This window comes from Protopterus annectens, chromosome 6.part1 (genome assembly GCF_019279795.1).
Source record: "Protopterus annectens isolate FY-2018-M chromosome 6.part1, PAN1.0, whole genome shotgun sequence".
Classification (NCBI taxonomy): domain Eukaryota; kingdom Metazoa; phylum Chordata; order Ceratodontiformes; family Protopteridae; genus Protopterus; species Protopterus annectens.
In genome coordinates, this window is record NC_056738.1 from 165,391,099 (window position 1) to 165,407,397 (window position 16,299).

The 16,299-nt window shown below is 36.2% G+C and overlaps 1 protein-coding gene across 3 annotated transcripts in view; it reads right to left on the reverse strand.

Annotated features, from left to right (window-relative positions):
- Nucleotides 1-16,299, reverse strand: part of XIRP2 (xin actin binding repeat containing 2) — a 1,245,171-nt gene that overhangs the window by 156,838 nt on the left and 1,072,034 nt on the right. For all 3 annotated transcript variants that reach the window (XM_044075604.1, XM_044075601.1, XM_044075603.1), the window contains one exon: nt 10,397-10,504. In XM_044075604.1, coding sequence (XP_043931539.1) covers nt 10,397-10,504 — 108 coding nt within the window. The remainder of the gene's footprint in view (nt 1-10,396; nt 10,505-16,299) is intronic.

Sequence of the window (16,299 nt, forward strand, 5' to 3'; positions counted from 1 at the left end):
ATCCAAAGCCACAACACTTTTCAGCTATAATGCAGACCCCCAGATCAATGGTGCACACAGTGAGTAAAACAGGTTTGTAGCTACTTGACTACATAGTGCAGATGGATGGATCCTTCACTATATCCCATAAATCCAAGATTTGATTTGCAGCCCTGTTACTGGAAGAGCTAGGCATAAAGGCAGAGGAATCAGGGTGTACTCAACAGCACACAGGGCAGTGAGATTTCCTTGGTGTAGTCTGCAGAAACCATCACTTTTGCTTTTTTTTATGGGAGGGACAATGTAGCTTGCTGGAAAATCTCTTGTGAAAATAAGAGAATGTTTTTTGTGGTCAGTCATTAGTACCCCCTATTTGCCTCACCAAGTGAATGTGGATAGCACCAGGATGAAAACAAAGAAAAACTTCAAACCACACCTAATGGCTGCCTTGATGAAAACACCTTCTCAGCTGGCTCTCATCCATGAAGTAAAAAATGGTCTAAAGATGAAGAGGGAATCTGATGAGCAGCAGACAGTGGGGAAGCAATTGCAAAAAGTAGTTTGTAGAAAAGTACTAAGGTTAGCAGAACACTGCTAAAACTATAAAAGGTACTGATACGTACCATCCATGTACGTAAACGTACACAAAGGGGACACATCAGGTCAGCTGTACAGAGTGCACGTAAAACACTGAATAGTAAGTGATAGTAGTAGACATTTGTGTCAAATAACAAGAAGAAAAGTCAGATATGACCCCTTAGTGGAAGCATGGCAGATTCTTACATACTGAACATTAGCATATTTATTCAAAAATAAAAACCACTTAGGCTAAAATTCCGGATACACGCTTCTAATATCTTAAAACATTATAACTCTTATAAAAAAACGCTTTTCGTTCACACCACTGGTTGAACTTCATCAGAAGACAAAAAAGACAAACTTAATATATATAAATACAGAACCCGCCAAATTTTGAAACTGATCTTCCATATTTAAATATTTAAATATTTAAAGTGACAGGCTCCTTGCGTTAGTGCACTAAATAAACAAACCTAAAAACACATTGCACATGTTGTAGAGAGGTTACCTATGCCCTGTACCTAAATCTACATATAAAATCCTTATTAAAAAAATCCTTATTAAAAAATAATCATTAGAATGTCATTGAATTATTAATACATATCCAAAATATTCAAAATGCCAATAATATATGTATTATGTATATTATCAAGAACAAGGGATAGAAAATAGACATTAATGGGGTCAAAATTTACATTAAAGGCAAATTTAATTGTAGCTCCAAAGGAGTTGTATATCTAGCAACCTGCCAAGGCTGCCCCTGTTTTTATATAGGGAAAACAGAGCGCAGGTTAAGAGACAGAGTCTATGAACATCTGAGGAGTATTAATTTACATAAAGAGGAAAACACTCTGGCTAGACATATAATGGACCACCCTGAGCACAAATTTGTTTTCAGAGTGATCGACCAAATTAAACAGGAAATTAGAGGACGTCCGTTTAATTTACTGTTGAAAAAAAATGAACTCCTTTGGCAGCTTAAGCTTAATGCCTTTACATATCCAGGCCTTAATGAGAAATGTTCGTTAATGTGTATTTTAAAGCTTAAAAGTTTAGAAAGGTAATGTAGTTAGTAGAAGATGCTTTCTTAGTTTTGTACTACCAGCTAATATTGTTTATTATGGTTTTCACGAGTACCATAGTATTGTCTATTAATTAGATAGATTTATTATTTTTTGTATTATTAGTCATCATAGTATAATTATGCGAATTAAGTGCTGCATTTCACATTATTATTGCTGTGTATTTTTGCATTGTCATATTCATAGTTTATAATTCATTAAGATTTATAAGTTTGTATCATTAGTCTTGATAATATACATAATACATATATTATTGGTATTTTGAATATTTTGGATATGTATTAATAATTCAATGACATTCTAATGATTATTTTTTTAATAAGGATTTTTTTAATAAGGATTTTATATGTAGATTTAGTTACAGGGCATAGGTAACCTCTCTACAACATGTGCAATGTGTTTTTAGGTTTGTTTATTTAGTGCACTAATCCAGGGAGCCTGTCACTTTAAATATTTAAACATTTAAATATGGAAGATAAGTTTCAAAATTTGGCGGGCTCTGTATTTTATATATATCTTAAGAGTAACTTAATTGCCAAGGTTTGTCTTTTTTGTCTTCTGATGAAGTTCAACGAGTGGTATGAATGAAAAGCGTTTTTTTATAAGAGTTATAACGTTTTAAGATATTAAAAGCGTGTATCCGGAATTTTAGCCTAAGCGGTGTTTATTTTTGGTTTCATCACGTTTTGGAAGTTCATTAGTATATTTATTATATTGTAGAAGGAGCATAGCTAATGAATATTGCATTATTTTGTGTTATGTTGTTTGGGAAGGCAATGGGGACTAGACACATGGGTACTACTGCATGTTATTTTTGTGTGATTTACAACTTCTACAAAATGTACTATCCATCCTCAAACACATAGATATTCCTGATGAGTCTGTACAATATAACTAGTATTATGCTGATGACACTGTTTTCTGTGTTTCATAATTTAATTATGAATATGTTTTTTGTACAGTGGATAATAGCTCTTTGATATATAGAATGTGATTTTGAATTACCTCAGCCAGCATATATTCATTTACCTCAGTTACTTCAGGTTCCTTATGTGAGAAATGCAATACCCCATGACATGGATTACCTAAGATCAGTGAGACCCCACCTAAATTATTCATATGTTTAACCAAAGGGGAGTGGGAGTTCACCTAAATTTATCATATGTTGAGCCAAAGGTCTGTGACAGCTCACCAAAATTAATCGGGTCTATATCATGAAATCGAAAACCCATTTCAGCGAACACCACAACACTGACACACATAGCCCAAACCGCAAATACGCTGAACACCCTAAACTGCAAAATTTCAAATCTTGAATCGTCATAGTCAGCCAACATCACCGCGTGCTACATACTACATACTCAAACATAATAAATAAAACACATACACACACTAACCAAACCCTACTTCTAATCCTACACTAAACCTTACATACATTACTATCTATGCACTTATTTTAACCCGCACCCTAACCCTAAGGTCTGTAACCATCGCACACTTACCCTACAGACATATACCCAAACAAAACAAATAATCCACACATACTCTTAACAAAACCCTACTTCTAACCCTACACTAAACCTTACATATGTTACCTTTCTATGCACTTATCTTAACCCGCACCCTAACCCTAAGGTCCGTAACTATCGAACACTTACCTTACGGAGCTATACCACAGACGGGCCAACTATGACACTTTGACATTTTGCGTTTCGTGGTTTTGAATGTTTGCCATTACTGTAGTTCATGCTATACGTGTCGGTGTTGTGGTGTTCGCTAAAACGGGTTTTTGATCCCGTAATATAGACCCAATTAATCATATATTTTACCCAAGGTCTGTGTTAACTCACCTAAATTTATAAAATGTTTAGCCCAAGATCATTGAGAACTCACTTAAATTAACCATATGTTTAACCCAAGGTCTGTTGGAGCTCACCTAAATTAATCACATATTTAACCCAAGGTCAGTGGGAGCTCAATTGAATTAACCACATGTTTACCCCAAGGTGACTGGATGCTCACTAAATTAATCCAAGGTTTGTGGGAGCTCATCTAAGTTAATCATATGCTTAATCCAAGGTCAGTGGGAGTTCACCTAAATTAATTGTATGTTTTGCCCAAGATCTGTGGGAACTCACTTAAATTAATCACATGCTTAACCCAAGATCTGTGGGAACTCACTTAAATTAATTGTAAATTTAACCCAAGGTGTTTGAGAGCTCATCTAAATTAATCACATTTTTTAACCCAAGGTCAATGGGAGCCCATGTAAATTAATTACATATTTAACCCAAAGTCTGTGGGAACTCAAAGTAATCACATGTTTAAGTAATGGTATGTGGGAGCTCAACTGAATTAACCACATGCTTACCCATAGGTGACTGGATGCTCACTAAATTAATCCAAGGTTTGTGGGAGCTCATCTAAGTTAATCATATGCTTAATCCAAGGGCAGTGGGAGTTCACCTAAATTAATTGTAAGTTTTACTCAAGGTCTGTGGGAAGGTACTTAAATTAATTGCAAATTTAACTCAAAGTGTTTGGGAGCTCATCTAAATTAATCACATATTTAATCCATGGTCAGTAGGAGTTCACCTCGATTAATTATATGTTTTACCCAGGGTATGTGGGAATTCACTGAAATTAATCAAATGCCTAACCCGAGGTCTGTGGGAACTCACTTGAATTAATTGTAAATTTAACCCAAGGTCTTTAGGAGCACATCTCAATTAATCACATTTAACCCAAAGTCTATTGCTTTTCCAAGGGTCTCTGGGTGCTCACCTAAATTAATCACATGTCCAAACCAAGGTCAGAGGGAGCTCACCTAAATTAATCACATGTTTAAACCAATGTCAGTGGGAGCTCAACTAAATTAGTTATATGTTTACCCCAAAGTCAATGGGAGCTCAACTAAATTAGTTAAATGTTTCCCCCAAAGTCTCTTGGAACTCATCTAAATTAAAATGTTTAACACCTAACATATATCTTTAATATGCAAATGATACAAACATGCTCATATAAAACCTGGGCATTTAAAAAATGTATATACTTAGTCTAAAACAGTGAACACTAATAATTTGCTATGAAAAGATAAAGCTTTTTCTCTTTCAAACAACCTACAAACTTAAACATGTATCTATAACCCAGGTGTGTCTTACAAAATTTAACTGCATTTTGACCAGATTATTAAAGATGTATGTATACTTCATCAATTTCATCAAACAAGATGACATAAATACTATGCAACAAAACCAAACCTATCATAGCAAAAAACTCAGTAAATATAAAATCATTATAAAAGGGATTCTAAATCAAGCATTGTAGCATAACAAAGCAACTAAAAAGCATTAAACATGTGGTTACTTAAAATTGTACAAAACTTATATAAAATTATCCCAACAACACTACCAACACTGAGTTCAGCACTATACTCCTTCCTAAAGCCCTAATTCATGATAACAGATTCTATAACAAATGTATCATAAAAATGTAAGAAATATATAAGGAAAATATAAAAGTTAAAAGTTACATAACGGAACAAAAGAAAAATTGCTTCATAATATGCAGATAGAAAATGCATGAGAATTTTCTTCCACAGTAAAAATGAATCTTCCATCTGTTAGACATTATATATATTAAAATAATACTTTAAAAAAATGCCTGTGCAGACTCGCCCACAAGAGGAAAAAACTGCCCATCAAAACCTAATAGTACCATGCAGTTCTGATAAACATCAGACAAAACTAAAATCACAATTAAATACCACACCCTTGTCACAGAATCAACAGCATGCCCAATTCCTCCAAACAAAGGCATTAAGTGAAACCAGGGTAGAAGAATTATTGAGTTAGCCCCAGACTTATGGCCGTCTCTTCTTCCTGCAACCCTGTCAGCAACTATTCTGAGCAAACATTTGAATACCTAGAGCACTCCTGCTATTTTCCAGGCACACAGTGGAGTATGTTTGTGGAAAGTTTGGACTAATACATCTTTGTGAACTGCTTATGGTATGATGCATCCACACAATATTGCATGCATTTTTTATGAACGGTGGAATAGTGCCCATTTATCTTAATAAAATGATATGTGACACAATTTTCATTCTACCACCATCAGTTTTGAAGAAATACAGTATAATTCTTTGAATGGCATGAGGAAATGAGTAAAACCTTTTCCTTTCAAACACTACCTGATCATAAATATAGTGTATCAGGAAGCCAGCATTGGAATTCCCTGACACTAAATCCCACTCCTATAATAAATCCTAACCACTGTCATCAGCCATTAAAGATAAATACATATGAAATAAGATCCTATAAAAAGAATTTCTAAACAGTATGACTATAATATATACAGCATTGCTTGGTACAGCTAAAATAAAATTAAAGATATGAAAACAAGTCTAACAATCACCAACCCACTGCCCCAGTAGTCAAAAAAATAATCAGAAAACAAACCGGTAGTAACTTTACACAAATTACAAATATGCAACATAACAAGTTACAAAATACTACAAGACTAAGAACTAATAAAAACAATAACCCACAAAACAGTTAGTTTGTAATTAGCTTTAATTTACACCATGTTCTTAAAGTAAGTATATCTATTTACAGAAAATGACTGATGTCGTTCCACACAAAATCTTAGTCTGGGATTCAATAAAAATCCTCATGACTCTTAGCAGTTGCCCCTACATGAGTTTGCATACCTAACATGCGCACACACACACACACACACACACACACACACACACACACACACACACACACACACACGCATAAGCAAATACTTGCACAAGTATTGAGATGCAGATTGTGTGCATGTGTGTGGACATATACACACACACACACACACACACACACACACACACACACACACACACACACACACACACACACTCTTCATCCCCATGTCTCCCTTGACCTTACCTACACAGACAAAGATAGGGATGAAGGATGTAGCTGTGCCAAGTACAGAATGTCGGCTCTCCATGTGATCTAGTGCAGTACTGGAGTTGAGAAATGAATACCAGCAATTATTTTTCTGTCAGTGCTCAATAAAGCTTCATGAAGTTTCAGTGTCACATTTAGCTGCAGCAACCTGCTTCTTAAGCTTGTAGCAAGTAGTGTGCTACAATTTAAAGCAATGAAAGGACCTGTTTAGCTGTAGCAAGCAACTTTTTTACATTAATTGCAAGCAATTTGCTATAGTTTGATGAAGAGAATGCAGTTCCTCAGTTTAGTTTGAGGACCACTAATTAAAAGAATAGATTTTGCTCCACAAGTTAGTGTTGAGGTGTGCAGGACAAATCGAGAAGAATGGAATTAGCTTGCTCCTTAAGTGAGGACTGAGTTTGGTGAAGTACCTTGTTATTTATTTATTTATTTATTTATTTATTTATTTATTTATTTATTTATTTAATTATTTTCTCTCCTCATCTTAGCGTTGAGGTTTGCCAGATCAGGGAATGACACAGAGCTGTAGATGAGCATGCTACAGATTGATTACCTGTTCTGTGAGTACTCCCATAGGAGTGAATGGGTGGATTTTGTTGTTTTATTGTTGAGTTGTAGTAATGGTTACTAGTGGAATGATCTTGGAAGAAATCAATGATATGAAGGACTCAATACACCATTATGCCAACAGTAGTAATGATACAAGTTTTCTAGAAATAGAAACAACATTGGATCATCACTATGATGCACTTCTGTCTTTAATAGACCTTGAGGCTCTGCAGTGTTTTTGAAAGAAAAGAAGGTAGTGACTGCCAGGGACTTCTCTGTCATGTCTTGCCAAATGAACAGATTTGCCAGTGGACCAAATATTTCTGGAGCGGACTCACAGAGCTCCATGTCAAGGCAGACAGAAGGGCCTAAGAGTCCAGTGAGACATTATTGCTAGAGTTCTGACCTATGCCTTGAAGGAGCCTCTTTTATCTATTACCTGAAAGCCAGCAAGAAAGTATTGTGTGGTGATGTACTGGTATATGTGGAACAAGATGTTTCCTTAAAAATCAGGTAATATGGCACCTTAAGGCCATGGGATTGCCCTTTAGAATTGTATACTCTGCAGTCCTGCAGATTAAGAAGTACAGAACCTTCAAGGAGTTCCAGGATCCTGAGGAAGGCAGCAGGTGCCTCCATTCTGAAAATCTTAATGTTAGCTAAGAACAGAGAAATGAGAACTCCCTAAACAGGAGCACAGACCTTTGGCAGGAACATTAAGTTACATTGGGAGTAGCATCAGTTTTAAAAACACAGGCAGTGTCATAAGAAATATAAAAACTGATTGCTGCAGTGAAGATGTAATTGTGACTTTCAATCTGGAAGTGGTTTCAAGAGGTACTTTTGGTTTTGCTTTATTGACTGGAAAATGGTGTCTGTGGTTGTTGACCCAGCACTTTGGCACTTCTATATCTAGGGTATATTTTCTTGGAACCTTTTGAACTTTTATGTAATTTTTAGGCCCTATATATCTGTTCAGAGTCTATGCAAAATGATTCAAGGAGTACAGCTATATTACAGACTGTTCTTTTTATGGGACATTTCAAGGCTTTACTCTTTGGACAAAATACTTTTATTGGGAGTCTTTATGTCACTTTAGACTGTTCTGAGCTTCTTGCTTGATTATTGATTTTATTTTTGTAAAAAAATAGTAAAGGGGCAGTTATACCACTCTAGTAACCTCTGCTCAGCAGCAAAACTCTAATGTTGTTACTGTCTATGTTTATGCAAGAATACATAATCATAAACATTTAAGATCTCTGGAAGACATTTCATTGCATGTAATCCCATGCCTTCTTTTCTGGGTATAAAAAACACATGTACATAACAGTGGAAAGCTACAAATTTCAAAATTTATATCAGACAGTTTCTCTACTTCAACACATCCAGGAAGGAATCTGTGTTTCTCTTTTTAATCAACCTGACATCAATTAGTCTGTTACTCCTTTTCAGCACCATGGCAATGGTTTTCCCAGATAGAGTGGAGAGTGTGTGCCCTATTACTGGAAAACACCTTCATCTTCATCTTTCTGGAAATGGGGATGAGTCTTTCAGTTTGGAGCTAGTATCCTTGTGTTATGGAAAACTGAAAACAATTTGTGACAATCCTAAACCATCCAAAACCTACAACATTTCTAGTTGAATTTTGTCCACTTTCACACCATTGTCACAGAAAGCTGCCAATTGCCTGGTGACTTTATCTCCTTAAATAATGTTATTTCTGGCAATGTGTCCTCAAAGGAAGACATTTCCACTAAATTCAGAAATTCCTCAGAATGTTCTTTCAGTCTCAGTGCAATATATATGATTGAAGTCAGCATATACGCATCACTACAGAGAACATATGGGGCAATATTTAACCTACCTGCTATCCAGAGTCATTTATTTAGGTGGTTTGCATGCATCTATTTAAGTCCATCAGAAGGAAAGTTTCATTGTTAAAAACCAAGCTCCTTTAACATAAAGGCTTTCATACCAGTCATGGTCACAGCTGCCACTGGAAACCAACAGTCAGATCTTGAGAACCCCTGGTAACACTGTACAGACGATGCTGTTCTTTAACTTTTGAGTGGGTAATATTTCTCCCTGATGTTGATTGTCAGCTGTCACCAGTACCTCTCTTTGACCACTGGGTCTATAGGTTCCTCATAATGTCTGTAGTGTTACTTCAACTTATGCTTTCGCTAGTGAGGAGATCAAGGCATTCCAGTGCTGTACCATATTGCTTCCAAGATTTTTTTTTTCACTTATGCCTTACTTCCCATATTCCTGCATGTTCACTTGTTTAAGTCTAATGGTCAGGAATAAAACTGGGGAGATAAAGGGGTGCTGTCTCACCTGCACATAGTTCAACCAATGTCCTCCACCATTCACCATTTATAACAGTGCCCCCTTCCATGTACTCCTGGACTCCTTTAGGAATCAGAATGCCTATCCTTTCCTTGTAGTGTCTCAAATGCCTAAGCTGCTAATCAAACTCAGGCCACCAAGAGCTATAGTCAGGGCTTTATCCCTCCATGACAGAATACAGGGAGAAGTGGAAAAACAGATGAGTTTGTGTGTGTGTGTGTGTGTGTGTGGGGGGGGGGGGGTGTATGTGTGAGTGTGCGTATGCACACCTGCATGTGAATGTGATACTGACAACATAAAGACAGAAACATAAGATATTTATGCAAATAATGTCTAAAAGTGGGTCTGTATTTATTTAAACAAAAGGAGTTATTTGGTGTTTACATAGAAAGTCTGTATGCCAGAAATGGTGATGCTGCTTGTATGTATTGTGTTTGAAGCCTCCTTAACAGGTAATTCTGAGTCAAATTAAATTAATTAATAACTGTTATTCAAATGATAAGGGTACGCTACTCTACATGAAACACTATTTATATACCACTACTGAAGGTCAAACTGGAAAGATGCAGAAATAAATGCACAACAGCTACTGTTATCCTTAAAGAGCAGTGGAGACAAGGTGCTGTGGCATTAGGAGACACATGCATTCAATAGGCCTTCATATAATCCATACATTATATCCGACAGGACAAAATTGCAAACATGAAATACTTAGCAGTACATTCTGCCAAGTAAAGGTAAAGCTTCAGAATTTGTAAATACAGAAGATCAGGATTACTGAATATGCTGCACCAAACTGTAAATGTCATGATTAATAGAAATGATGATAAATGTGATACTATAATGATCATGCAATGATAATTTAAGATTATAAACAGAAAAATAAATTGTTAGATTTACCTTTTCTGTGTGAGCAGTTGAAAACTGTGATACAGATGGAGGAACATTTTCTTTGTGTTCACTACTTATTGTATGATGAACAATGACTTCACTGGTAGTTTTCACTTCCTGCAACAACATGTAATCAGATTGACTATAAGTGCTGAATATTCTTCACAACATTTGCTGAGTAACACATAGTGAGCAATGAATACATAGAGTGATTAATATTACCTCAGTACTTATGTTATGTGGAGGCAGTTACTACTCCTCATTGCAAGTATTGTCACAGGCAGAATCACAAGAAACAAAATTAAGTAAGTGAAATAATTGACTCGATCAAAGTTAAATATTAAGTCCATAGAGCTGGCTATAGTTCATAGGAATATGTATAGTACTTAAAGTTATTAACATTAGAAAGGCGGTGACCAATATTGTCATCAAGGACGAGGGAGGATGCATTTTTCTTTGAATGTATGCACCAACAAATTGCTATAGGAAATAGATAAGAAGGTAGCATTTAAGGCCATTGAGGCTGTAGAGCGATAAAGGCAAAGGGGGTTGGCGAAAACATTGTAAGAAGTATTAGCTGTGGTAGCACCAAGTACACAAATTAAGAATAGGATTCGGGGTATGACTGACTGTCTGTGACAGTGGATGAGAGAGAAAGGCTTGAGACTGAATCATAAAGAGAGAGGCTTATCTTAGACTCCACACTTGTGTCTTTTACATATGCTGTTTCTTGACCCAATAGTTCAGTGGCAATTAGTGCCAGAAAAGATATGTTTCTATCACTAATGATGTAAGATGAAAGAGGGATATGTCACAGAAGACAAAGTAGAGGGAATTAGGTGCACATGCAGTAGGCCGAGGGAGAATGCAGGCATAAAACAAACATATATCCCATAAAACACAGCATATCAAGTAATGTAAGTGAGGTAGATAATGTCTGTGTAGTATCATCAAACAAAGCAAATAGTGTCAGAAGGTAGCTGTATGAAACAAAAGCAGTACTAGAGATTACCCCAAGAAATAAGCAGTGCCATGAAAGAGGCAAGACACATACCTGGTATTTTGACATCTTGAAGACCAGCAAATTTCACTCCTGACATCCTAACCTATGGCCCTATGATCCTAAAAGCTAGGGTTTACTGAAAGTTAAAGTACATAAAGCACTCTTGGATCTGTTCAGTTTATCAGGGCCAGACATATCATGGTAACAAGATGAAAGACTGTAAAAGAAAATAGAGGAGCAACTGTGGAAACTTCAGGATTATATTCATGGAGGAGTCTAAATCTACCAGGATTAGGCTCTGCAGTTCTGGTCTTCGAAGTTCAAATGGGATAACTTGTGAACAATGTCTTGGCTGATGAGGGTTCAGCCATCTGGTGTGGCTGAAAAGGGTCAATAGATCAGCCCATCCACCTAGTCAAGAAATCATAAGTAAATAATGAAATAAGTGCTCATAAATGACAGAATTTTGGATATGATCTTGACCAATGTGATGGTTGTCAGAGATATTCTGTGAAGAAGCTTTCCCTAAACAGATGTCACGCCACTGTTTGATTTAGAATGAGACAGAATTCTAAAAAAATCATACAAAATGATGATGCTAAGAGATTTTAGGGGAGGACCATGCTCAATATTGGACAAAGCCAAAGATGAGCTACATATCTGAATGTAAAATGATGGGTTGAACAACTTTAGAACTGGGTCACGGATAGTTTACTTATGGCTATAGCAAAGGGTTTGAGGAAAATGCAAAAAGGCAAATAAAAATGAGAAGGCTAACATGATTATTTAGGAATGTGATTATAAGTATAAGAGAAAAGGTGGAGAGATAAAGGAGGGGTGAGGAGATAGAACTACATGGAAGAAGAAAGAAGAGTAACAATAAAGGTCAGGCAAGAAAGGCATAATTTAGAATGGAGGTAGCAGAAGGTGTGAGGAATGGAGAACTAAAGTGTTCTAGCTGTACAGGAAAATTAACATGCAAGGAAAAGCATTGCAACATGAATAAATACTTAATGGAAGTAATGGAAGATAGGAAAAAACATTGACTAAATCTATCAACTAAGTTTCCATGAAAGAAACAGGTAGAAAGTTGTCTTGCTGGATGAGATGCAAGGAAGGGTGAGGATATCAATGAACGAAAACTGAAATATAGTGGAAGAAAGTAGAAGCAGCTGACTGCTCTAAAACAGCACAAGGCAGAGTGACCAGACGTGCTTCATCTCAGTGCTTCAGAAATCTGGAAAATGTTTCAATAGAAAGCTTAATGGAGCTCTTCTACAGTTCACTGGCATTGCAGAGTGGATGAGGATCACAATACAGCAGATGTGGCACCACTGTACAAAGAAAGGGTAGGAAAATTTCAGGGAACTGCAGTTCTGTTAGCCTGGTGTCAACAGTTAGAAATCAGAAGATTAGAATGAGTAAGGAGGCTTGCTTGCCTACAGGACAACAGGCTCCAGAAAAATGACAAATGTCAGAAGCAGCTGCCACTCAAACCTGAACTATTCGTATGATTTGTTTACAAGAGAATTTGACAAGCAAGCATCAACAAACTTGGTTTACATGGAGCTTGTTACACTTTCTGATATGATCCCACACAGATGACGGCTATGAATAATGCAGGGATCAAGGCTAGAACCATGGCTGAAGAGAAGGCCATAGAAGATTATGGACAGAGACACAATGTCTTGAATGAGGTGAGATGTTGCTAGATCACTGCAGAGGTTTTTTGTGGATTCAACCACTTTATCAGTGGCAAGGAGACAGGTACAGCATTGAGGTACATGAATAAACAGCAAAATAAGTTTTGTTGGTGCTCACCTTCATGGAAAAAATGCATTCTACGCTATACTATCAAACACAAGAAAAACGTAAAAATATGTTTTGCCAAGGGCAAGGCTCATGTACCCCCATACCCTGGCATCTAAAAATATATTAATTCTGAGATTAGACAATAATGAGGTCAAGGACAGACTTCCTTATCCCCGTTTTTCTGCAGTCTTGCCTTTCCCAATGCACAGATTTCAGTGAAGCAGAGGACCAGCTAAAGATAATCGCAATTTCCCACTTTATCTAAACTTTATTCGACAAATATCATTGAGAGAACCATAATGGAATGACATGGAAGAGTGCAAAATAATGGCAGTTGAGATTCATTGCAAAAGTGTAAAAAACTATGTTTAGGCCACAAATACCCCAGTGTTAGTTATCAGCTGGGCTAGGGAGTAGCAGAGTAAGAACAGGTTTTTGTGCACCACACCTGGATCATATCACCAGGGCCAGACTGAGTGAGCTTCAATGGTAGGAGTGAGAATACTGGAGGACATTTTGCAGGAAGGCACTAGAAAAAATGATGTATTGCTTCCACCCTCATTGGCTCTGATCAAGCTATACTTTGAAAATGATCTCTGGAGATCTTGCAAGTGTCCACAAGAAAGCTATTAGAAATGCATGAAGGATGAGGAAAAGGCATAGTCAGCTACCGGAGGAACTTGGTTTCTTTTCATCTGAGCCAGAAGACATAGGGGTGGTACATGATAATGGTGCCCAAGGTCTTCATGAGTAGATCAGACGTGGTCATATTAAAAATGATAAAAAACAACCCGAAAAAAACAACAAAAAAGCCAGTGATACTCTCACAAGCAAGTTTATGTTAGTGCTTTCGTTGAAATAATATATCAACTTCATCAGACAAACACATATTGCAATTCACCAACTTAAATAACATAAAACTTATGACATCACATCTTAATCAAAACATTCATTAAAGTTTAAAGAACCACTCAACTTAGTACATCCGAGAACCAGCCTCCAATAACTAAATCTAAAAACAAAGAATTAAGACATACAAATAAAATAAATCATGAACCACCACTATACAAATATATGAACAAATACATCATAATACCTATATTATTTAAAAATATATTATAATAAACAAGTCACTGACAAATTTAATTTAAATCATTCTTTCTACGTCCTTCAATTTAAGAATGCACTTCAATGAGCATTGATCATTTAACCCAGGATACGCATAGGCATTAAGCTTTAATTGCCCAAATAATTCTCTTTCTTCTAAATGCAATTGCCATGGCCAACCCCTTTCATCTTTTAACACTTGTTCAATAACCAGATAAGAAAATCTGCGTGATTCATTTTCAATAACATGCTTTGCTAGTGCATTAGTGTTGATTTGCCAATTTATATGGTACTAGTGTTCATAGATTCTTTCTTTCAAATGTCTTTCGGTTTTTCCAACATAAAAAACAAAACAAAATCAACAGTAGGCACGATAAACAATCTCAAAGCTCTCACAATTGAACCTCCCATTGACATGGTACAAGACATCCCTGATATAGAATTTATTCGATACTTCACTGAGGTGACAAAATTTACATCTGCCACATTTGTACATTCCAGCCTAGTCGCAGTATAATTATATTTCTTTTTCAATAGGTTTTTGATGTTACACACACGTCTAAACACTATACCGGGTTCAGTACTGATTCTTTGTCTAAATAGGGGGTCCTCCATTAGAACAGCCCAATCTTTAGATAAAATATTTCTGAAGACTCCGGCATATAATGAAAAATGGGTACTAAATTTTAATGAAAAATCATTAACACCCTTGGGTACCACACCAGATGCCCCATTAGAAAAATCTGAACCAATAGTATCTACGAGGGCATTACTACCACCCAAAATGGATCTAAACCATCCTTCTTCCCTCTTCAATATCACTTCATTGATGACGGAAATCAAACATTCAGAGGGGTAAGACTTAGCCAGAAACATATTCTTCAAATGTTCACATTCAGATAAAAAATCCTCATACAAGGTAACCATCATGGCACCTCTTACCAGAGGTTCAAAAAATATCACACATCAATGACTTATTCTAGAATTAACATTGATGTTTATAATTTTATTAACATCTTGGCTCCCTTAAACCCTACCATCTTTGGACTTCCAAAACTCCACAAGTGTGTGATGAATCCACCTTTCTGTCCCATTATGGACGGTAGGAAGTGTATTACATATGGTTGCGCTAAATTTGTGGATAGTTTATTGAAAAACTATCTAAAGGACATCCCTCAATTATGCCAGGATTCCTGGGATTTTTTTAACAGCTTGAATTCCCTAGCATTTGATGCTAGTTATAATTTTTTAACAATCGATGCTAGGGACTTATATACTGTTATCCTGCAGGAGATGGGCATTGAATGGGTGAGGGATTTTTTACACAATAAAGGCACCCCTGGTGATGAGATAGATCTCATCAAGTATTTACTCAACATCATTTTGTCTAATAACTTTATTTTATTTGAAGGTAATTATTACCTGCAAAGAAGAATAGGAGTAGCAATGGGCTCCCCATGTGGGGGGAGTTTTGCAAATTGTGTAATGGGTCAATGGGATGAAGAGTATCTGTTCAAGCATGAGATGTATAAGGAATTGGTGTGTTGGTATACTAGGTTTTTGGATGATATTTTTATCATCTTTAAGGGTGACTATTATCAAGCCTCTGAATTTGTTGAGCAGATTGCTAGTTCAACACATTTTTTAGATTCACCTTTGAATTCGGTTCTGAATAAATATCTTATCTTAATGTTTTTCTAACAAAGGATAAGCCAAATACAAGGTATGTGGTCAAAAAATTTAGAAAAGCTACTTATTCTAACAGCTTTCTTCATTATGAGAGTAAACACCCTTTCCACCAGAAGAAGGTGGTTGTGAAGGGGCATCTGATAAGAGCTGCCAGGATGGTTAACTTGTATGAGGATTTTTTCTCTGAATGTGTACATTTGAAGAATATGTTTCTGGCTAGGTCTTACCCCTTGGAATGTTTGATTCCCATCATCAATGAAGTGATATTGAAGAGGGAAGAAGGATGGTTTAGACCCATTTT